Source organism: Achroia grisella, unplaced genomic scaffold (assembly GCF_030625045.1).
Source record: "Achroia grisella isolate CSIRO2021 unplaced genomic scaffold, CSIRO_AGI_Agris_v1 utg754, whole genome shotgun sequence".
NCBI classification, from domain to species: domain Eukaryota; kingdom Metazoa; phylum Arthropoda; class Insecta; order Lepidoptera; family Pyralidae; genus Achroia; species Achroia grisella.
The window spans coordinates 706,572-730,960 of NW_026713011.1; the positions used below are offsets into that span (position 1 = coordinate 706,572).

At 36.8% G+C, this 24,389-nt stretch overlaps 2 protein-coding genes across 2 annotated transcripts; one reads left to right on the plus strand and one right to left on the minus strand.

Moving 5' to 3' along the window:
• Positions 1–1,931: 1,931 nt before the first annotated feature.
• Positions 1,932–9,866, minus strand: LOC131850349 (nucleolar complex protein 4 homolog A). The gene is made up of 10 exons (XM_059200561.1): positions 9,715–9,866; positions 9,512–9,620; positions 8,032–8,234; positions 7,180–7,310; positions 6,719–6,861; positions 5,896–6,093; positions 5,204–5,375; positions 4,629–4,795; positions 3,990–4,177; positions 1,932–2,674 (listed from the first exon to the last, which is right to left on the minus strand). Exons 1-10 carry the CDS (start codon positions 9,835–9,837, stop codon positions 2,555–2,557), a joined length of 1,554 nt encoding a protein of 517 aa, XP_059056544.1. The 5' UTR covers positions 9,838–9,866; the 3' UTR covers positions 1,932–2,554.
• Positions 9,867–10,305: 439 nt separating this feature from the next.
• LOC131850336 (116 kDa U5 small nuclear ribonucleoprotein component) lies at positions 10,306–24,288 on the plus strand. Its single transcript, XM_059200537.1, has 16 exons — positions 10,306–10,570; positions 10,961–11,190; positions 11,672–11,923; positions 12,215–12,472; positions 12,861–13,102; positions 13,230–13,363; positions 14,048–14,234; positions 14,728–14,868; positions 15,517–15,729; positions 16,591–16,726; positions 18,139–18,337; positions 19,373–19,515; positions 20,195–20,331; positions 21,293–21,413; positions 23,433–23,625; positions 24,091–24,288. The coding sequence occupies exons 1-16, from the start codon at positions 10,380–10,382 to the stop codon at positions 24,242–24,244; spliced, it is 2,931 nt and encodes a 976-aa protein (XP_059056520.1). The 5' UTR covers positions 10,306–10,379; the 3' UTR covers positions 24,245–24,288.
• The last annotated feature ends 101 nt before the right edge of the window (positions 24,289–24,389 follow it).

Sequence of the window (24,389 nt, forward strand, 5' to 3'; positions counted from 1 at the left end):
CTGTACATAAGTACAACATGTAACATTCTTAAATTACTGTTAAATAATAAAACGAGTACATTAGTGTATCAATGTTTTTATTTAATCAATATAATAATAGAACATTAAATGAATTATATTAAAATAATGACTTAATCTAAGCTTAATATTAATTGTTTTGTTACAAATAATCACATGATTCGGCGGGCACGGCTTGTTAACCCTCATTGGTTAATATATTGAGATTCTCGATACACTATTGTGTGTACACTTTTGTTTTTCTGTTGTTAATAATTGAGATGATACCTATGGTACCAGAATATCTACATAGTAGGAACAATTACGTATATATAATCGATTGATTCGAACACTCACAAATACTATATAAAAAATAAATTCGATTTTCAATTATAAGAAATTACTGGCCGCTTAAATCTCTATTGTTTATATATACACAATCTGAACATAGAACTATTAAAAATAAAAGAGTACATGCAAAAAGATCACTTAATTAGTACTAGTTGTTTAACACGATTATTTTTGCATATTTTCTCCTTTTCCCATTGAAATTTCAATGCATAGTTTTTGGGTATATATTTTCATTTATGGATATTGAATTCTTTATATTTGATTATTACTACAAATATTTTTTTTCTAGCTTTTGTGTTCAGTTTGTGCATACATATTAGTTGGTTGGTGCAAGTCTCTGTATATATATAGACAAATTAGAGACCAACGTAACACGATCGCCAGTAATTAACATTGGGGTTGGCAGCCGCGCCCTAACTGCGAGGTTTTATAAACAATTATACATCAACAATAAAAATAATATAAATATGGCAATGGGCGTCATTTACCTGATTTTATTTGATCTAGTCAACTCAGGCTATTGAACATAGTCCTTACATATTAATAACCTTACGTCCACCAATTAGGGGAAATTAAATACAAATTGGAATGAAAATAAAGTGGGGAGGGGTTAAAAAAGTCAATGAAAAGGAAGACACACCGCGTCCCAATCTATCAACTGTAGATGTTCAACATTCCATTACAACAAACCTTAACATTCTATAGAAACAAGGCTGTGTGCACACGACGGACGCACGTATACACACGACCTTATTAATCACAGACGTTCACAATTGCGTTCATAAAAAAAAATAACAAAATTACAACACATTAAATTTACATCAAATTTATTAACATTAATGTGCAAAAATGGAAATCTTATATAGATTAACTTTTTATTTAGGACGATTTTATATATAACTGGTATAGAAATACTTGGGATAGACGCGCTATGCTTGCGCATATGCGGCAAAATAACAAAAAAACATTAGCGTCGAGAAATATAAGTGAAAACAGACGACGAGCGCCCCGTTCTCATATCACAATAAATCAGAATCGTATGATCAATGGTTGTCGATCATGCAATTTTGATGGCCACACGCCAATGTCGACTATCCACGTATTAAAATGGTGGTATATAACCTTGTTCTTTTGTTCTTATATGTAAAGGGTCCCTATACATTTATTTATAATGTTCCAGCAAGCACCTATCATACCACTAGACTATTAAAAACGAGCGAGTCTTACAGTGTAAGTCTTGTAACTGTGTAACATCTGAATTTATCTGACATTTGCATAACAAATTCTCGTATAACGGATTAGTACTAATTTAATAACTGCGTTTACAGGTACACTTTTTCACACGGGAAAGAGTGTTCATATAAAATGTAGACAGAGAACGAGAGTGAGAGCGTTCCGGCATCCTTCAATTGTGCGTGCTTTAGCTTTCGTAATAATTAATTATCATTGCAAAATGTCGCATATCTAACTATGGAACAAACAAATTATTATAAAGTTATTCATAATTTAAGAATTTATAAATGTTAAGATTCATTATTTTTGGAAAAAAATCAGTGAAATAAAACTCACGTTCTTTCAGTGTTGTGTAAAGGCAGCTAGCTATTGGCCAACTAAACAACCGCGAACGTTCATTGGTCAAATCATATATGCGTATCCTGTCGCTTTTGTCCTTTTCACGAAATCATTCCTACAGATTGCAAGAAAGCGAGAGGTAAGATGTCACACATCAAAAATATTTTTAATAGTAATTTATACTAATAAACTAATAATATCTTACAAAGTTTTTTTTATACAATAATATAGCTAATGTAAAATAAAACTATATAATCGGACATGGTTTTGTCACGTCTGCTGGTAAAATAGGTGCTTAACCTCGACATGTATTCAGTCATATTGTTTTATTCATGGATAAATTTCGCTATCTAAAAAGTCTGTACCTACTGGTATTTAATAAAAATTTCAAGCGACTGTACTGAACACTCTCGTATTCAGAATTCTAGACAAAATAAATACTTTATAATACTTTACCGAAGTCCAAACGAGATCGCAACTATAACAATTCAATAATTTACAATTCTGACATTTCAACAGTGTTACCAATATATAAAAATAAAAAATGCATCTGCTAACGGTAGACTCGAGAGTAGTAAAATTGATAAAAGATGTAAAAATTACGACCTCATGCTGTGGGCGTGGGTGACACCGTTCAGGCCATCAGGTCCCAGTACTGCAGCAGGCGTTCACCGTTTTGTGCCGTCATACCCAGTGGCCGGGAGAAGTTCATTTCTATTGTTTTGAAGCGTTTCTTCAATTCGGCATCAAATAGCTGAAAATAAAAATATATAATTAATATGTTGTATTTTAGAAAAGGGAAAATGTAAATAACAATGTTTAATGATTCTGGATTGTCAATTTGTCTACGATTATATAGCGTTATTCAAGTAAGTGAAATAAAAGAAAATTACATTCATCTATGTGGTTCCCCTGAGAAACCATTGTGCTTAATTCCTGATGAATTTTTCAGGACATTATAACTTACTTGATGTCATATTCATTGCTATCATTCTCCATTGCCGCCAACATACACTATTAGCATAAGTGAGTGGTAGGGTAAGTTAGTAAGGTACCCCCTGTGTGCTACCCGTGTGTGCTGGTGGAGATGCAGACGGCAACCCCGACTACTGGTGGCGATGCAGGAGGTGTCCCCGGGTGCCGGTGGCTGTACTCACGGCCTGGTCGGGCGACGCGCGGCCGGCGGCGGCGGCGGCGACGGGCGGCGCGGCGTGCAGTCGATGCAGGAGGTGTCCCCGGGTGCCGGTGGCTGTACTCACGACCTGGTCGGGCGGCGCGGCGTGCAGTCGATGCAGGAGGTGTCCCCGGGTGCCGGTGGCTGTACTCACGGCCTGGTCGGGCGGCGCGGCGTGCAGTCGATGCAGGAGGTGGCCCGGGTGCCGGTGGCTGTACTCACGGCCTGGTCGGGCGGCGCGAGGTCTGCGAGCGGCGCGCGGCCGGCGGCGGCGGCGGCGAGCCCGGCGGCGGCGGCGGCGACGGGCGGCGCGGCGTGCAGTCGATGCAGGAGGTGGCCCGGGTGCCGGTGGCTGTACTCACGGCCTGGTCGGGCGGCGCGAGGTCTGCGAGCGGCGCGCGGCCGGCGGCGGCGGCGGCGAGCCCGGCGGCGGCGGCGGCGACGGGCGGCGCGGCGTGCAGTCGATGCAGGAGGTGGCCCGGGTGCCGGTGGCTGTACTCACGGCCTGGTCGGGCGGCGCGAGGTCTGCGAGCGGCGCGCGGCCGGCGGCGGCGGCGGCGAGCCCGGCGGCGGCGGCGGCGACGGGCGGCGCGGCGTGCAGTCGATGCAGGAGGTGGCCCGGGTGCCGGTGGCTGTACTCACGGCCTGGTCGGGCGGCGCGAGGTCTGCGAGCGGCGCGCGGCCGGCGGCGGCGGCGGCGGCGAGCCCGGCGGCGGCGGCGGCGACGGGCGGCGCGGCGTGCAGTCGATGCAGGAGGTGGCCCGGGTGCCGGTGGCTGTACTCACGGTCTGGTCGGGCGGCGCGGGTGCGGCGAGCCCGGCGGCGGCGGCGGCGACGGGCGGCGCGGCGTGCAGTCGATGCAGGATGTGGCCCGGGTGCCGGTGGCTGTACTCACGGCCTGGTCGGGCGGCGCGAGGTCTGCGAGCGGCGCGCGGCCGGCGGCGGCGGCGGCGAGCCCGGCGGCGGCGGCGGCGACGGGCGGCGCGGCGTGTCGTCGCAGCGCTCGCAGCTCCCACAGCGAGGACCCCAGCGCGCGCGCTCGCTCCGGGCTCGTCTCGTCCATCACGTACGGGTCGCCGGACACTGTCCGTCACACACGCCCAATTCAATAATTTAAAACATCTACTACTTAATGGACTTATATTTTGTTCAATTCCACTACAATTAGCATATGTGAGACCACAAATATTCAGTAGAAACTTGACTACCGTTACGACCTTCTATAATGGCGATCAAATTCCGACCATTATTGAGTCAACATCTATATGGCGACACGAGTGTCGCCTCTGAACGAGGCATCCTCAGGCATTGAATAGAGTTCGGATATAGTTTGGAAGCCTAGTGTTGACTATTCGGTGACTTGCTATTCCGAAAACTCTAAATGTCATGCCTATATAATCTGAAACTTCGCTGTTATATATTTGATTCAATATTAACACAAAAAACTGTGATACTATTTGTATATGTACACACTATTACATCTGGCTTACATAATATAGAATTAAACTATTAATATAGAATCAAGAATACTGACTGATAGCAGGTGTGTCCTCAGTGCAGATCATGCGCTTGAGTGCGGGGTGCCGCTGCAGCATGTTGGCCAGCAGCTGCAGCAGACCCACCGCGTCCTCGGGCGGCGCCACCAGCGCCAGCCGCGACACACGCTTCGCGAACGCAGCCACCAAGCTCTCCGGCAAATGACTGTACAGATTACCCACAGTCACACAGACGTGTTAGAGTATACATGACACGACCATGCCATGTTTTATTACGCAAACAGCTTTTCCTTGACAATGTTTCCTGAACCATATAATATTTTCGAGAATAGTTCAAAGTTTTTATATAAAAATATAATAACAACAATAGACAGCCCTAACATCAGCCGCCACTGCTTACCATTCCACTAATCAAGAACGACGGTTCTATACCAGAGTACAGGGATGTCGATTCTTTGTACTAAGTAACACTTGTTTATTTTTGTACGATAAAAATAGCTTTTAGAAATAATATCAGGCGGAATCTATTAGTTATTACTAATTGTTACAGTTTTAGCTCTTAGTATAAATAGCGATCTCATTCAGCCAACAAGTAATAATTATTCACACTCACGTGGAACTGAGAAACACGTCTGCGAGGTGCAGTAGCCGCTTTTTGTACCGCGTGGCGAACATCTCCGGCTCGAACATGGCGTACAGCCGGTCGTACATATCGGGGTAGTCGATGTTGTGACGCCGCACCAGCTCAAGCACACCTTGCAATGCCAGCATGCTTATGGGTCCCCCTGTAAGGAATTATCACATGAAATGAGTTCAGCATGAATATAAACAGGACCAGTAGTAGTACCCGAGAGTAGATGGTATAGGAGTAGACTGACAGCGTCGTGTGCGACAACCTCGACATCGCATCGAATCAAAAACTACTTAATGCATTTTAATGAAACTTTACAATACTAAAGTTTATTAATCAAATAACACATAGGCTATAAATTGAGCCTGGCGCAGAGCAGGACTCCGATCAGTAGCAATGGCCGAGAGTAAAAGACATAATGCCCTATTTACACTCAGCCCAAGTGGGCAGGGAAGTGAGCAATGTAAAAGTAGTATATAGCGTGAGAAAATGTAAAAACATGCTGCCACTCGCACTGCCCGACGCTCCCTCGATTGTCGGTTTTTCGTGCGCGAGTCAAAGGACTGGCAGCATGTTTTTACATTCAGCCCTCTCGCTCAGTTGACGCCCAGCAAAATTTCCGGCAGAGGTAGGGGAAGCGGCTGAATGTAAACGTAACATAAGAGCATACTGACCAGCGTCGAGACTGTCGCAGAGCATGTCCGTGGCGAGGTGCGGCTTGGTGAGCAGCGGCATGAGGCGCTCCACGAGCAGCACGAGCGCGCGGCGCTGCGTGCGCGGCTCCGCACACAGCGGCCACTGGCACGCGAAGCCCCAGCACCGGTTGGCGTACCGCCGGCACACGCCCGGGTTGTACGGGAACGGGGCCTTGTCTGCGCCATCGTAACTTCACTTATACTTTATCCAATTAGATGTTTTTTATATTAGACTAGATATTATCCACGGCTTCGTTAGCATTGAATCCATAAAAAAAAATTGTTTATTTTAAATAAAGAGTATCCTATGTTCATTTCTTTCAAGAACATGTGTATAAAATTTCGTGATGATTGGTTCAGTAGTGTTTGCGTGAAAGAGTAACATAAAACCCTACTTTCACAATTATAAAATTAGTAAGGATTCATTCATTCATTTTATATTAAGTTAATTGTAATTGGGAGTATCATATGTTAAAGCATCTTCCTAATAAATACCATTTCATTTTGTCAAAGTCCATTTCAATAACATAATGGATAAATCCGAAAGTTATTGAGTCTATATCCATATTGGGACTCACGTTTCGCCTTTGAGCATCATCAGGCATTAAATAGAGTTCAGATAAAGCTTGGATAAATATGATAACAAACACTGTGACACTATATTTTTATGTATGTTAAGATATTGCATAAGTTAATATCAGATATATAAATCTTTCTTCTAATTTCTATTAACATCATTCAAAATCTTATCTAAACTTTCGCACAATGCAGATTGCAAGTGTATATATACAAGTAGACTCACTCTCAGATCCACACAGCAGTTTCTCTTCTTTCTCGTCATCATCTCTATCCTTGAATTTGATTTTAATTTCAATGGGAATCTCTGACGCTAACAGTTTGTCTAGTAATTCTAGATAGTTCTGCATGTATACTGAGGTAGGTGATCTGTGACAAGTAAATATTATTTTATTAGTAAATAGTTGATGAACTGGCTGAAGATATTATGGTCCTATGATAGCTGCTAATGTTTTTTTTTACTGCTGGGTTAATGGTAATATCACTCTTGAATACAACTGTTAATTGTATAGCAATTCAATATTTTATCATTGAATTCAATATTGAGTAAATCTAACGAAAAAAATGAGAGAGAATCTTACTATTTATAAGCAATTGTGGAGAGGACCTTAAGTCCATATTTGTTAAGGCATCAAACACATTCAATATTAAGTAAATTTAATGAAAAAAATTAGAGAGCAATCTTACTTTCTATAAGCAATTGTGGAGAGGACTTTAAGTCCATATTGCTGTACATCCCTATACTCTGTGAATTCCTGGAAACGGGCTATAGGCGCCGTCATTGACATATCCGCATCCAGCAGTACTGTGAATATGTTCTGGAACAAATGCATCATTCTTTCTTTAAGTCCATTTAAATAAGACAAGTCACTGTCAAAATAATTAGGTAATATGAAAATACTATTTAATTCTTATGAAATTATTTTCTCAGTACCTTCATTCACATATATGTAAACAATAACATTGAGGACTAGTTGTAACCTGAGACATCTACAAATGTAGAATCAGACATCAGGAGCACCACTAGTTAAGTGGTACAATTATTAAAAATTAACTGTAACTTTTTGTATTGTATTGTAACTTTATTAAAAAGCTGAAGTGGAGTTGGTAACTTAATAACAAGATAACAAATAATGAAAAGGCTGAAATGGAAGTGGACAGGTACCATGCTAAGGGACAGGGAAATACGAAATGGACTAAAAGTATAACTGAGTGGATTACCCCTATAAAATGAAGTGAAAAAGAGGAAAACAATACAAAAGATGGTTAGATTAGAGATTATTACATTAAGAGATTGCCAGCAACAGATAGAAACACATGGAAAGCACTGAAGGACACCTTGATAGGCTGAACAACTATTTAAAATATTTCAAATTCAAATTCTTTATTTGTGAAGTACAGGTTACAAAGGTCTTAAGAAATAGTAAGTTTCACTGTCTTCTACAATTACGCATACAAATATCATCTTAGTAAATACTTCAATTAATAAAGTATTTGAATAACAAGTTAGCAAACTCTATATAAGTTTTATTCTCTCACCTTTAGCCTTACAGATGGGAAGAAGTAACCGGGTGAACTTTCCAGTGGGTGTTTCCCCTCGGCCTGCATTAACTTGCATGCAGTTACAAGTGCCTGTAAACGGGAACTGGTGCGTCCACGTTTCACACACTCCAGTGTGCGTGTGAGGGCCGTTTCATAGCATTCTACGAGCCATCTTGTGTACTCTGCTTCTGGACTGTAATCTGTAAAATAGTTGATAAAATCAATAAAAACTTACTATGGCTAATATTTGCATGCATGCAAATGCAGCCCTCTCAAGCATAAAACAAATATTTCCTTTGAAAGGTATACACTATATCCTGAGGGGATAAAAAACATTGCTCCTAAGAATATCTTTCAGTTCTTCAAATATCATACATTCACAGGTCTACATAGTGAACTTTGAATAAGGGTGAGCACAATAGATCTATATATATAATAATATACCAAAATAAATAATAAAAGTTTTTAAATAAAATCTACAATAAAACATTTTATAATATAACAAAAACCAATAAAATAGCAGTTGATTTTTTCTTCTTTTAATTTGAATGGCTTCCACCAAATGAAGTTGGTCATTTTGTCAACCAATACCCTGGTTAAAGAGCCACAGTGGTGTTGTTTACAGGTTTTCTTGACTATCTAGCAATTTAACTTAATCATAATTTTATTTAAGACACTGAGTGATTCATAACTGTCAATCAGTGCTGTATTTCCAACAAATGTGATATTATAATGTAATAACCTCTGAACATACCAGACAGAGCCATCTAGTCCCAAGCTAAGCAGAGCTTCGGGTATGGTTAGACATCTGATATAAATATCTACTTAAATAATTGTTTTTGTAAATACATACATAATATACATAGAAAACACCCAGACTGATACAAGCAATCATACTCATGAAACATAAGTTTGTACCGTGCAAGGATCGAATTTGTGACCATCGGAAGTAAGGTGGTGTGCTAAACCGCTGTAGTATAAGCTGTTAATGTACACTCAATATCTGTAAGTATTTATGTATTTTATTAAATAATATCCAAATTCAAGGATACTCAATGTCTGTATAGATGTACAATAAATTATATAGACATCCAAATCAGATTTCCTATTGGTTCATCAAACAGTCTGGCTACACTCTCTGTTTATGGTCAAGTTATGGTTATTAATTTTTTTTTCTATCTAAATAAAACTCCTATGTACGACGCTGTTCGGTAACAAAATGAATTACACAAGCTAAGTGTAGGTTCGCCATTGTCCAACCTTTTATATAAGTAAAATACGTCACATGTCGCCAAATGTGACCAATTCCTTAAAACATAGGGCAAGGACAATACATACATAAAAGTTATCAACATCGGAGTCTTTTGTAATAACGAAGTCGAAAATACTTTAGGTGACATGAACAAACGTGCAAAATCAATAATTTTAACAGTAAACCTATACACATAGCAACAAACCGCTTGTATAATAAACTCACCTATAAGCTTCAGTGGCACCACTTCCTGTATCAGATCGCCCCGTTTTAATAACTCAGTAAATATTACTTCAATTGTAAGCAGTAGGGGTGTATAGTTCTCCGTTTCGGCCTGAAATTACATGAAAATTGTTGAGTGCTAAGCAATGTAACCTAAGACAAATTATAAATATTAATTATTAATACATAGGACAGTATAAACTTACCTCAAACATTTGTAGAATATCAGCAAGATTGTTGGCATGTTTTCTAGAGTTTAAGAACTCTGTTGCTTTAGTGCGCAATTGGGCCGATACCATTTTTGATAAATTTTGCTGAGCAGCCGCCATTTTTGTGTTGAAAAGATTTTGTCAGACGGTCAAGCTGACAACCTTCAAATATTATATTTGTTTTGTCGCGTTCTTGCAGACTGAAATTTACAATAGCGATTCATAAATTAATAACAGCCTATAATCAACATTATGATATAGATATCTTTTCTTCTCCTATGACATTATATAATTTTATAAATATATAGACATTCTAAATACAGAGTTATTAGTACCTAATAGATGTTATTTTTGAGCTATCAAAATAAATAGTAGTAATTTTATGAGTTATAAGAAAATATAATTTGTGCGATTTTAAACCAAGATCTATAGTCATTTCTATAGAAGCATTAATAAGCGAGTGGTTAAACATTATATATAATTAATTTATCGCGGTTCGATAAATTTTAGTATAGATGTATACATAAATCGTCTTTGCTTAAATGTCACAGATAAAACCTATATGATTATTTTGAGGTTATCTGTCAAAAAAGGATAAACTTGAAATCGGCATTTGTTTGTTTTGATTCGATTTATTAATTCTTGTAGTATAATTTTAAAATATGGACAGTGATTTATATGACGAATTCGGTAATTATATTGGTCCAGATTTGGATTCAGATTCAGATGATGAACAAAGTGTGTATGGACAAGATAACCGGGACGCGGATGAAGATGCTATGGAAGAAGACGAGGACGCTGATGCCGAGCCCGAGACGGCGCCCATGTCTGTCGTACTACATGAGGATAAAAGGTATTGCTTTAATATTCTTGTAATAATAAATATTAAAAATCATAACCTTTAATTTTTTTTGTATCAGGAATATATGTAACTGAATATTATTTAAAATTTTCCACCGTTTATTAATCATTTCAAGTAAAAAGTAGCTTACATTGTTTTTTGTACTTTTTATGTTTAATATCACAGTATTGAGCAAAATTTTTACATAGTATAAAATCAAGTAGATTCCACTCTCTGTTTGCTTAGATCTTTTAAACATCGCTACAGATTTTAATGCAGGTTTTTAGATAGATTTTTCAAGATGAAGGTTTATATCTCTAATACATGTACACCTGCACAAAGCCAGGGGGTATATTCAGTATATAATAAAAAAATAAATTGAATTAATTATGAATGTTTAAGATACTACCCTCAAGCAGTTGAAGTATATGGGCCGGATGTGGAGACTGTAGTTCAGGAGGAAGATACACAGGCCCTGGACAAGCCCCTTATAGAACCAGTGAAACACAAGAAGTTTCAAGTGCAAGAGCAACAGCTGCCTGAGACTAAATATGACATGGAATATTTGGCTGATATGCTTGACAACACCAACCTGATGAGGAACATCACCTTGATGGGTCATTTACACAATGGTTAGTAGTAATAATAAAAAATGTAATAGACTAATGATGGCAATATTGAAATTTTTCTACCATATATCCAGTATATTAGTACAAAACTATATTGTAATATCCTAGAATAATATACTTTTTTATATGATTACAATAATTTATAGGATATGAAAGATTTCCAGCTAGCTGAAATATGTGGACCCTTTGAAAGGATAAAAATCTTCCCATGCCAACCACCAACAACTCACCTTATTATAGTACCCATACTGATTGCAGATAGCCATATTCCAAAAAAAAATTTTATCCTTAAAATATAAGGGCTACCATGTTCCCTAAATAGGAAAACTAATTAAGAATCCCCTTCTCCCCTAAATAGATCTTTAAACTTTGTTGGGATTACTCTACAATAAAAATTATGTGCATTTTTAGTGTACAGTCACAGCGACTTATCATTGGTAGCAGCAATTTAAAAATTATAAATTTCATTGTATTTTTTTTTCAGGTAAAACCTCATTTGTTGATTGCCTGATGCGTCAAACACACCCTGGTACTATAAATAATGAAACCACCATCCCCATGCGTTACACTGACACATTATTTGTGGAGCAGGAGCGTGGGGTATCAATCAAGTCTATGCCAGTAACATTACTTCTCAAGGACATTAAAGGCAAATCACATCTGCTGAACATCATGGACACACCAGGACATGTCAACTTTAGTGATGAAGTCACTGCTGCTTTGAGGATATCCGATGGTAAGAACATGTTTTTTATGTCATAGCTCTCTCAAGTAGAGTCAGTCGTAGACAGTTACAGACCTAGACAGTCTCCAACTGTACAGTATGTGTTCCTGACTAAAAGTCAGGAACACATACTGGAGATGGATAAAGAACACCAGTTCTTAATTCCTAAATTTACACCATAGGGCCTTATTAAATAAGAAGTTGTACACTCAATGGACTGCAGTGTCATATTGTCATCTGCCAACCAATCCAATTATAGTATACTGATTGTGGATATAAAATGTTAATATTATTTGTTTCCAGGTGCCGTGTTGTTTGTCGACGCAGCAGAAGGAATCATGCTCAACACGGAACGTCTCCTCCGGCACGCAGTCCAAGAGAGGGTCCCTCTCACTATATGCATCAACAAGATTGACCGATTGATTTTAGAATTAAAGCTGCCACCTGCAGATGCATATTACAAGTTAAGGCACATTGTTGATGAGCTGAACTCCATGTTGGAGACCAATCAACCGCAGGATAATCCCGATGAACCTGCTACTGTATTCTCGCCACTGTTGGGTGAGTAATAAGTTATATATTTGTCTGTACTGTACCTCTATTTTGTTGTAGTGATAGGTGAGATAGGCAGTCATGCAGAAGACTATACAATTTTCATCTGGTATAAAAATGACATCAGTATATGAAAGGAAATACTATAGATATATATATTTATACAGAACTGCTTAACTAAAATTGTGATAGTAGCTTGTGAAATACTTCTCATAGACTTACTGCTCTATGAGCCAACACAGAGAGACTGATTGGTTCTTAGAGCAGTGCAACAATGTGGTGGATGTGGAATGGTTGTTTTGTGTATGGATTAATGATATAGTATAGGTTCACCACTGTGGGATGTTACACCAAGGATATTGTCAGTCAGTATAATTAAATAAATATGTGTGTGCAGGTAACGTGTGCTTCGCATCGTCGCTGTACGACGTCTGCTTCACGCTGGAGTCGTTCGCGGCGATGTACGCAGCAGCGCAGCAGTCGCCGGCGCTGCGGGCGCGCGACATGGCGGCCTGGCTGTGGGGCGATGTCTATTTCAACGCGAAAACACGACGCTTCACAAAGAAGCAGCCGCACGCTTCTGCGCAGCGAAGCTTCGTCGAGTTCATACTGGAGCCGCTGTATAAGATATTCGCGCAGGTATTATCCGAGAACACTTGTAATCTATGCCTTTAGTATATGACGTGAAATATCGTAGTGTCTGATGTATTATTATAAATACATTGCATCACCAAATATAGTTTATATAAATTTTCTCTGATGTCAGGTGGTGGGTGACGTGGATGATACGTTGCCAGCAGTGCTCGCCGAGTTGGGCATCAAACTCACCAAGCAGGAGTCCAAGCTGAACGTGCGCCCCTTGTTGCGGCTCGTGTGCAGCAGATTCTTTGGAGATTTCTGGTGAGATACCTCTACGAAGTGATGCTTTCTATTGTCTCGTTTTATAGAAATTTTAATTAATTTTCAGAATGTGAAGTATAGCATTATGTACTTGTACTATTTAATGGCTGATGTTTAGATTTACTCTATTGTCTTATATTAGATAGGAATTTATTGAGTGAGATTTCCTATCGGCACTTTTGATAAATTCCTATTCCAAAGTGATTAACTTTTGAATAGTAATTTTTGCATGTACTGTATTAGGAAACTTCATAGTAGTTTTTTAGAAAAGTACAACTTTCATTTGGAGATTAAAGATCTTCCTACTAAAAAACTAAAAGAGATCGTGTCAATGTGGTGAATGACTATGTCCTATGAAGACACGGAACTGATTCTAACTAACTGTAGTCGATGATTCTATGTAAAAGCACACGCCTACAGATAAGTAAATAAAACTTAACAACTTACCATGCAACGTCATGTAGGCTTAAACAGAACCTAGTTTGTATTTTGGGTAATAGAAATACTTAAGAATATATTTTATATACACCAGAAAACACCAGTTACATGCAAATGTTTGTATAGTGCCTGATTTAACCCATGGCCATCCACAGTACTTGCATCGTCTTTGTAGCGATGAATTCTCAACGCAAAGCCTTCTAACTCTCGAGCGATAACTGCCTAACTTTGTGAGTTTCGTGGTAGCGGCTTCGTGGAAATGGCAGTACGTCACGTGCCGTCCCCGCTGGACGCGGCGCCGCGGAAGGTGGCGCACGCGTACCGAGGCGTGACCGGCGCACTGCGGGACGACATGCTCGCCTGCGACCAGTCCGGACGACTAGTCGCGCACACCACCAAGATGTACCCCACCGACGATTGCACCTTCTTCTTGGTAAAAACACCGTACTTTTCGTAAATTTTAGTATTTATTTTAAAAACTTTCGCGTTTAGTACACATTATTTATAATAATATAATATAATAAATAATCTCACGGACAAATGACGGTAGATGAACACTGCCGGCAACTATCAATCTGTTAATCCAGTCCTTGCCAGTTATGCTAGTCTAGGTAAATCAGGTTGTATTATAGCCGAGGGTGCCTTTTCATTTTATCGTGTAGAAAAAATAGATAATTGTCGGAGGTGTATTCTTAGACATGAAATACAAATACCTAGATTTTTTTTCGTAAATACTTGCATACATAATATGCTACCGGACTTCGAAAATCAGGAATTTGAATTTGAAAAAAAAATTACATATATGAATAGCATTACGGACATCACGTTATCATGTGACTCCCGAGATACTAATGCGTTGGCATTCTGGAGGACTGATCTCACGTCGCTTATCCTGTAATTTCACTTTTTTTACTCCTATTTTGCAGGTATTGGCCCGTATAATGTCTGGCACGCTGTACGCCGGGCAGACTGTGCGCGTGCTGGGCGAGAACTACAGCAGTCAAGACGAGGAGGACTCGAGGGTCATGAACGTCGGCCGCCTGTGGGTCTATGAGGCCAGGTACAAGGTGAGGAAACTGTGTAATAATAACCAACATGTGTAACATTCACATAGCGTTTGTTTCCAAGATGAGCAAAACTGTGTTACGAGACAACTGACATAAATACATTTTGTTTTGTAAACACATACATAATATACAGAGAAAGACCTAATGTCTTTTTTTTGTTATAAATAAATATATTTAATAAATCTATCTAACATGATAGATTTATTAAATATATTCATATCAGCTTCTATTTGTTTTTGTTTTTCTCAATTATCTATTTAATATTAACAATGATGGTATAAACGGTATGTTTTTTTTTATTATGGACAATTCACACAGTGTCATCTAATCCTAAGCTAAGTAGAGCTTGTGTTACGGGTACTAAACAACTGATATAAATACTTAGAACTTTTTTTTTATATACATAGAAAACTCACAGACAATCATAGTCATGAATACAAATGTTTGTTTCGTGCGAGAAAACGAACTGACCTGAAGTCATGCTCATCTTATCATCCTTCACTGGTGCCCCGCCCGCGTATGGCGTTAGCGCAGGCAGGTGCATCATTACATAAACATCAATAAAAAAAAACTCTATCCTCTATACTCTAGGTCGAAGTACGACTAAAAGATGGTGACAGAGTATATATACTACTAAATGGTTTACAGGTGGAACTGAACCGCGTACCGGCTGGATGCTGGGCACTGATAGAGGGCGTTGACCAGCCTATAGTGAAAACCTGCACCCTGGTGTCAGCCGACGAAACAGAGGAGCTGCATACGTTCAAGCCGCTGAGGTTCAACACGCAAGCGGTGGTGAAGATCGCCGTGGAGCCAGTCAATCCGTCGGAGCTGCCGAAAATGTTGGACGGGCTAAGAAAGGTGCGGTTCTTGCTATTCATCATCATCATTTCAGTCCGGAAGACGTCCACTGCTGAACAAAGACTTTCCCCAAAAATCTCCTGTGCAGCTCGCAACGCTTTCCAGCGATCTTGACCAGATCGTCAGTCCACCTTGTCAGAGGCCTTTCCACTTTCCGTTTTCCATTCCGCGGTCGCCATTGTTGCTATTCAAAACACTTTAATTGTTAAAAGCAATTCTCGCCCGCAAACTAGGAACTAGTCAACAAATTTCCACCCGGTACAAAACTTCTAAGATCTTCATAATACAATTTTCTTAACCATCTTAGAAGTTTTTGATCGAGAGGAAATAATAATAATATCTCAGGACAATTTACACAGCGCCATCTAGTCCCAAGCTAAGCAGAGCTTGTGTTATGGTTACTGGACAACTGATATATATACATATATTTTGAAATTTAATCATAATAATAATATAAACAATACAAACAGATTCATGAATACAAATTATATTAGTATCATCAATATGTACTTCAGAATCGAATCCACGACCATCGGAAATAGGGCGGTATGCTAAACTGCTAGATTAAAAGACAGAATATATTGTAAAGGACAGAACATTTTGAAATAAATGCAACGAGTTTTATAGCACTCAGAGAAATTATAATTATAACATCGGACATTTTTTTAAACTGTAACTTGTGTTCTACTATAATTTGATATCCCTGGTGTCTCAAGCGTCCATAGGCTACGGTAGCCATTTACCATCAGATGGGCCGTATGCTTGTTTGCCACAATAGTAGTAATTTAAGCACAGATAAAAATAAGTTTTTTTTATACATTAGGCTGCGTTCCATTAAACAATACTATTGGTTGATTGCAGGTGAACAAATCATACCCGCTGTTGTCGACACGCGTGGAAGAGAGCGGCGAGCACGTCATACTCGGGACCGGCGAACTGTACCTCGACTGCGTCATGCACGACCTCAGGAATATGTACTCGGAAATTGACATAAAAGGTACATATATATATAATGAAGTGTCCGTTTGTACTTTAAAATTAACACTTTTTCACTAACTGCGTATGATTGTATGGTACATACTTACATCAAATAATTAATAAAAAAAAAATACTGTCTGCAAACAATAATATTCATGAATAGAAATGTTTGTACAGTGCGAGGAATCGAACCCGTGACCATGGGAAGTAACGAAGTATGCTAAACGAATGAACCACTAATTCTCAGGTCTGTTTTTGCTATCTCTGAAACGGTTGGACTGATTTTGACGGGATATCCACTTTGACATAGCTTATGATATAAGGAGTAACTTCGGCTACTTTAATTTTAAAAAAAAAAATATATATATAAATATATATTTATATATATAAAAGGTCAATGTGCACGAAGTAGCTTTGAATGAATGTAACAGCTTGTTGGTAAAGTATATATATAAATTTCAATAACAACAAAGGAAAAAGAAAAAGTTATATTTGTTAATATAACACTTTATATTAAATAAATATTTAAATAATATATAAAAGATACCTATATATATATAAAAAAAAAATAAAATATATATGTATATAAGATGTACAATGCAGGAATATATCCCAAATGTATATTATCTTCCAGTCAACCTTTGAATGACTGAAAGGAATTGTGCGTAGTGGTGGACTATATACTATATATATACATGACAATAACAACAAAGCCTAAAAAGAAGCAAATTTTACATTATATAACTATAATATATAACAACTAGAATATTAAATAAATATTTAAGAATATTATATAAATACATATACCTACATATATATAAAATAATAATAATAAAATAACAAATGTATAAATAGTAACTGCAGAAATATATACAAAAGTATATACTATATTGGCAAACAACCTTACGGCCTATCTGATGGTAAACGGTGGATGTTTGTTATGGACGCCTGGAACAAAATGATTGAATGCGCGTTAATGAAACTACAATAATAGGTAGTGGTGAGTTATTTTATATTTTGTGTATTACTATACAAAATATAAAACAATCTTCTAATATTATAAACGCGGAAGTGGATGGATGTTTGTTTGTTACTCTGTCACGCTAAAATTATTGAATGGGTTTTAATGAAACTACAATAATATAGCTTATACATCAGAATAACATATATTATATAAAGTTCATACGGGTGAAACCGAGGACACAGCTAGTATAAAATAAATTTGACTAATATTATGAACGCGGAAGTGTGTGAAAGTGGATGGATGTTTGTTTTTTACTCTGTTACGCTAAAATTATTGAATGGGTTTTAATGAAACTACAATAATATAGTTTATACATCGGAATTACACATATTATATAAAGTTCATACGAAACCGCCGGCACATAATATAATAATATAATAAACGAATGGTGATTGAATGAATTCCAGTGGCGGACCCGGTGGTGTCGTTCTGCGAGACGGTGGTGGAGACGTCCTCGCTGAAGTGCTTCGCGGAGACGCCCAACAAGCGGAACAAGCTGACGATGATCGCGGAGCCCCTGGAGCGCGGGCTGGCCGAGGACATCGAGGCGGGCGCCGTCTGCGTCACGTGGGACCGGAAGCGGCTCGGGGAGTTCTTCCAGACCAAGTCAGTGCTTTTTTTATATATTATAATAATAATAATCTCAGGACAATTCACACAGCTCCATCTAGACCCAAGTTAAGCTAGCTAAAGCTTGTGTTATGGGTACTAGGTAACTGTTACATATACATGGATATTTTTGTTTGTAAATATAATATAATACATAGACAACAACAGAACAATAAAACACCCAGACCGATACAAACAATCATACTCATGAATACAATGTTTGTGCCGTGCGAGGAATCGAACCCGCGACCGTCGGTCGTAAAGCGGTGCTAGACCGCTAGACCACCGAAATCGTCATATTACAATGGTGGCAAACATCTGATGGTAAATGGTTACCGTAGCCTATGGACTACTCAGACATCAGAGGTGTTACATGCACGTTGTTGACTCTTAAGAAACGTTAATATACACTTCTTGAAAAACACCAAAGCATGGTGGGCCGGTTCATTGAGCTCCCTAAAATATGATCGAGTGATGGCTGGTCTATACGTCATACTTGTGAACGAGTGCTGCTTGTAGGGACTGGTCTGCTTTAATCACTACAACTGATTTAGTCCTAATGTGTATTTATATTTGACCCTAATAAATTAGTGCTAGTTGGTTTGTTTTCACAGGTTTCGACTTAAAAATGTAAAATTACAGTGATTATTTAAAACAGCAACACGCCAGTTTCTTGTTCATTCTTCTTGTGACACAGCTTTCAGATTGAGCGGTAAATAAAAAAAAGATCACTATGACTATTCGAAAGTGCTTAACTTAAATTTATTTGAATAAAGGATTTTCTATTCTAAAACCATGTCTACTCTATAGAAACCCTCGAAAAAAAACGATATCCAATTATATTTTTTGTATTTTAAAGTTATTTTTCTGATTCGTCATTAAAAATACATACAAAATCATTACTCTACCTACTTCTTAATAGCAATGTTATATGGCAAAACAACGTTTGTCACTAGTAGTCATATAAAATAAAGTATAGGTTAAGATATCCATGCACGATGACAAATGGGCTGTACATGGTAATGTTTACAGATACGACTGGGATTTGCTCGCGGCCCGTTCTATATGGGCGTTTGGTCCGGACACTATGGGCCCCAACATTCTAGTCGACGACACCCTGCCCTCCGAAGTCAACAAACATCTGCTGGCTTCCGTCAAGGACAGCATTGTGCAAGGTAATGGGAAATTATAGGTTGTCTTGGATAATTAATACGATTTATTACAGTAAACTATCATTTAACTAAATAATAATTTATTTAAACTTTAATATTGTGTATTATATATATATATGTATAATAAATAAGTACATATGACAAACTAAACACCAAACAACAAATGACGTACATACAATGTATATAAAATATATAGGTAAATATAAGTAAATAATAAATAGGTACATATAGTAAATCTACAGTCTACCTTAATCTAGAAGAAAGACTGAACTCATAAAAATTTAGGCTTTTTGTTTTTTTAGGAGCATTTCAATAGAATTTATATAATTCTAGAATATCTAGAAATTTATATTTTTTAAATTATATATGTATGATATTAGGGACACAAAATTCCATTATTATTAATATAAAAACAGAAATAACTTCATAGTAAATACATATCTTAGTCAACGTAATAGCGCATTATTTACAATAAAATAAATTGTGTTGAGACAGTATTAAAATATGTTAAGCTAATGTGAATGTGTACTAAATAAAAAACTTTAAAAATAAGGAATTTCCATCATTATTATGTAATCCCTGTAGAAGCGACCGTACATAATTTTGTAGTACTTCTATATATTAATTATTTTACGTAAATATAGTTTCTTACATAATTAAAATATGTATTTCAATATTTCAGGATTCCAATGGGGTACCAGGGAAGGTCCGCTGTGCGAGGAGCCCATACGAAACGTGAAGTTTAAAATATTGGACGCAGTGATTGCTCAGGAGCCACTCCATAGAGGCGGCGGACAGATCATACCCACTGCCAGAAGGGTGAGTTAAGTCATACACCAGTTTTACTGCAAATTTGTGCACATTATAACCATATAGATCATTGATGTGATCTACACGGTAATTATTTATATGTTATAAATATATTTATTAAATTTTATTTATTTTTAATTATACACTAAATATTTGTATTATTATTATAATAATAATATTTCAAGGCAAAATAACAATAAATTCTAATATGTAATAAATAAATAAATTATTAATTTAATAAATAAATTTATTTATTTATTAAATGTTAATTCAGCATCTTAACTATCATGATATTATTGTACAATTTCCATAATAAGAGTAACAATAAATGTTTGTAAAACCCATGTAAATTTATTAAAAATAATAGACAAAATTAAAACTTAAATTAAAATTAGTGTTGCACACTATTTGTATCATATTAAGCTCTGTAAAAACTTATGTCTTGCACATTTAGGGCAAGATTTGCAAGACTTTTTTATTTACAGTGTATTGTTATTTTTTTCAAAAGGAGGAATTAACTGGAGAGAGAAGGACGATACATTTCAAAAGCATAAATAAATTTATTGTTCATAAGTCGATGCCGTAATGGAATTCAAAATGAATAAGTAATTTAAAATTTCATTCAAAATGAAAAGTGCATAAAGTATTGTCATTTTGTGAGCTATTTTGAATACCTTGTGTATATATATATATATTTATATATTATAGAAATGTAACATATATATATATATATATATATATATATATATATATATTATAGAAATGTAATAATAATATATGTATATATTTGTCATTTCTCATTTATAATTAGTGCACTGCCAACAATCTTTCTCTGCACCACTCATAGTTGACTGGTAGATAACGCCGAAAGCTGTTAAGTCCGTTATCTGTACACATTGTTTTTGTGCATTAAAGTTAAATAAATAAATAAACATCTGTGTTTTATACAATATAAAATAATTATTTCCAGGTGGCATACTCGGCGTTCTTGATGGCGACGCCGAGGTTGATGGAGCCGTATCTGTTTGTTGAGGTGCAGGCGCCCGCTGACTGCGTGTCGGCAGTCTACACAGTGCTGGCCAAGCGACGAGGTACACCCTTGATACACTTATATTATTAGATACTATATATATTTTATATTATGTAACTATAGTAGTGATGGCTTGACGGTCCCGGTAGTCTAGCGGTTTAACATACTGCCTTACTTCCGATGGTCGCGGGTCCGATTTCTCGCACGGCACAAACATTTGTAATCGTAAGTATGATTGTTTGTGTCGGTCTGGGTATTTTCTATGTGTAATATGTATGTTTTTATGAAAAAAATATATCTATGTATTTGTATCAGTTATATAGTACCCATAATACAAGTTTTAAGTAGCTTAACTTGGGTTTTGATGGCACTGTGTGAATTGTCTTGATATTATTATTATACATGAACAGCATTACGGGAATTACGTTATCACATACTGCTTGATAATATCATTCAGTTAGTTTAGGTTGGTTTCGTATAGGTTAAGATGGTATGCCTCCATACAAATGGAAGAGAAAACTCCATTACGCATCATATATGGTTGTATAGAAAGAACATATAGTTTTGTATAGACAAAATATGCATAGAAAGATAAATATTCTCTATTCAAATAAACTTAATAAAAGCACTTTTGAATAGTTATATTATTTTTATTTGAGTGGTATCACTCATTCAGTACGCAGACTCATCACAAAAACAGCAAGAAAATTGCATACTTGGGTGTTGCTCGATAAATGAAATATCTCCTTTAGCGCGCCTTAAAATATATGACGAACGTCAAATAAATACATCAATAAATAAATAATAGTATTAATATAATAATAAACTTATTTGAAATTACAAATCTATACATATAAATAAAAGTGAAGTATTTGTAATATTGAAATAACCGTTTTTTACTATATGCTTATGAATATGGTGCATACATCAAAATAACATTTACAATTTTTGTCTGTCTGTCTGCTTGTTCCGGCTAATCTTTGAAATGGCTGGACCGATTTTGAAGGGAAATTTATTGGCAAGAAGCTGATTAAATTCTATGCGGACGAAGTCGCGGGTACAGCTAGTAATAAATAAATGTAGTTGTCAACTCGACATCAGTATTGACGTATATTTTGTATTGTTATGGTATAATATTGTGTTGATTACTTAATTTCTTGTAATTGGCTATTGCTTATATAATGTCAAAATGTTATCGCTACAAAGAAAGCAATAGATATTACTTTAGGGGGGAAAAAATTGACTATTGCCTGAACTGTAATATACAGTTTTGGTCATGTTATATTGGATGCATTATATGATTATCATTTTTATTGATCGCTCTATTACATTCTTACTATAACGAATGTAAAAAAATATAACTAGCTTGCTGGCCTACGGAGTACTATTTTTTAATTATATAATTTATATATCACGGGAGCGTGGCGGACCAGCGATTTACAACCCTGAATTACGCCGTTCAAATCTGACAAAAAATATTTTCGTGTTAATTTATATATCTGACTGTCTCTCTGATGAGATCGACGATAACAAACAGCACGCCAAACGTTGCTTTATAATCACAATATCAATAATTATTCTGTGTTTATTAATATTATTATAGCCCTATCTAGTTAAAAAACCAGAGAGCTTTACAAAAATAGGCTGAAATGATGATGATATTAATAGTACATACATATAGTGTATGTAAATATTAATTGCAGATGAAATGTAACAGACACCCTATACATTTATCGAGAAAGCGAAACGTTAGCGCGTTTTAAAATCGTACAGCGCCATCTAGTTGACGGTATGTCAAACTAACTTAGTATGAAGGTATAGTAGAATCAGGCCTTCAATGGAATGTTTGTATATTACGCTTTATTTAATAGTTTTATTTCGTATTTTAATTTTATGAATGTAGTGTGTCTTTTTCAGTCTATTACAATTTAATATATTTTCACTTAAGGCATAACAAACACGGTTGAAATAAAAAAGTTATGTGACGCCCTTGCGTTACCATTCCGAAGAACTATAAAATAACTGCCACCATTTCTTATTAATTATTATAAAAAAAAAATGTTTTTCGTGTTATGTTCAGGTCACGTGACCCAGGACGCGCCAGTCGCCGGTTCGCCGCTGTACACAATCAAGGCTTTTGTACCAGCCATCGATTCGTTCGGCTTCGAGACAGACCTCCGCACGCACACCCAGGGCCAGGCCTTCTGTCTGCAGGTGTTCCACCACTGGCAGATCGTGCCCGGGGACCCGCTTGACAAGAGCATAATCATCAGGTCAACATATTCATATATCGCTACTATTAAATATCCAGTTTTTTCTCGCTTTCTATCAAGAATAAATAAATAGACATACTTGATCCGTCGCTAATACCAAGTTTATTTAAAAAAAAAAACAATAAAGATCGTCAAAAAATCACAGACACAATTAAAGTAACACGATCTTTCTTTTTTGTTTTTAATATAAGGAAACATTTTTTATTTTTTCTTTTTTATGTAACTGATATAACATAGATGTTCACTTTATGAAACTATCGCCAATAACAACTCGATGGACTAAAATTGTATGGAAAACCATATAAATATTACCATTCTCTTAAAACGATAAGTTTTTAATTTATTAATTTTAAACTATAATTTTTAGACATTATACTACGATTATAATTATTTACTTGTTCATTTCAGGTAGGGATACTTATTATACTATTTAATTTTATTGCTTACATTTCTTTTTGCCTTTAGACCGTTAGAGCCGCAGCCAGCAACACACTTGGCTCGCGAGTTCATGATCAAGACCAGACGCCGGAAGGGGCTCAGCGAGGATGTCTCCATCAACAAGTTCTTCGATGACCCTATGTTGTTGGAACTCGCCAGACAAGATGTACAATTAAACTAATTTTTATATTTAATTATATTTTTACCCTAAGATCTGCAGTTTTTGTGATTTCTATACATATCAATAATAAATCCGTAAGCCTAGTCGTTGTATGAGTCCAATACATTTTATATCTATTGATATTTAGGATTTAAAAACAAATAAT

Coding starts and splice junctions, on each gene's coding strand:
- LOC131850336 (XM_059200537.1), top strand. CDS start 10,380: ATGGACAGTGATTTATATGACGAATTCGGTAATTATATTGGTCCAGAT. Junction 11,924..12,214: donor TGCTTTGAGGATATCCGATG/GTAAGAACATGT, acceptor ATTTGTTTCCAG/GTGCCGTGTTGTTTGTCGAC. Junction 16,727..18,138: donor CTCGGAAATTGACATAAAAG/GTACATATATAT, acceptor AATGAATTCCAG/TGGCGGACCCGGTGGTGTCG.
- LOC131850349 (XM_059200561.1), bottom strand. CDS start 9,837: ATGGCGGCTGCTCAGCAAAATTTATCAAAAATGGTATCGGCCCAATTG. Junction 8,235..9,511: donor GGTGCCACTGAAGCTTATAG/GTGAGTTTATTA, acceptor ACTATTTTACAG/ATTACAGTCCAGAAGCAGAG. Junction 2,675..3,989: donor TCGCGCCGCCCGACCAGGCC/GTGAGTACAGCC, acceptor TTTTATTTTCAG/CTATTTGATGCCGAATTGAA.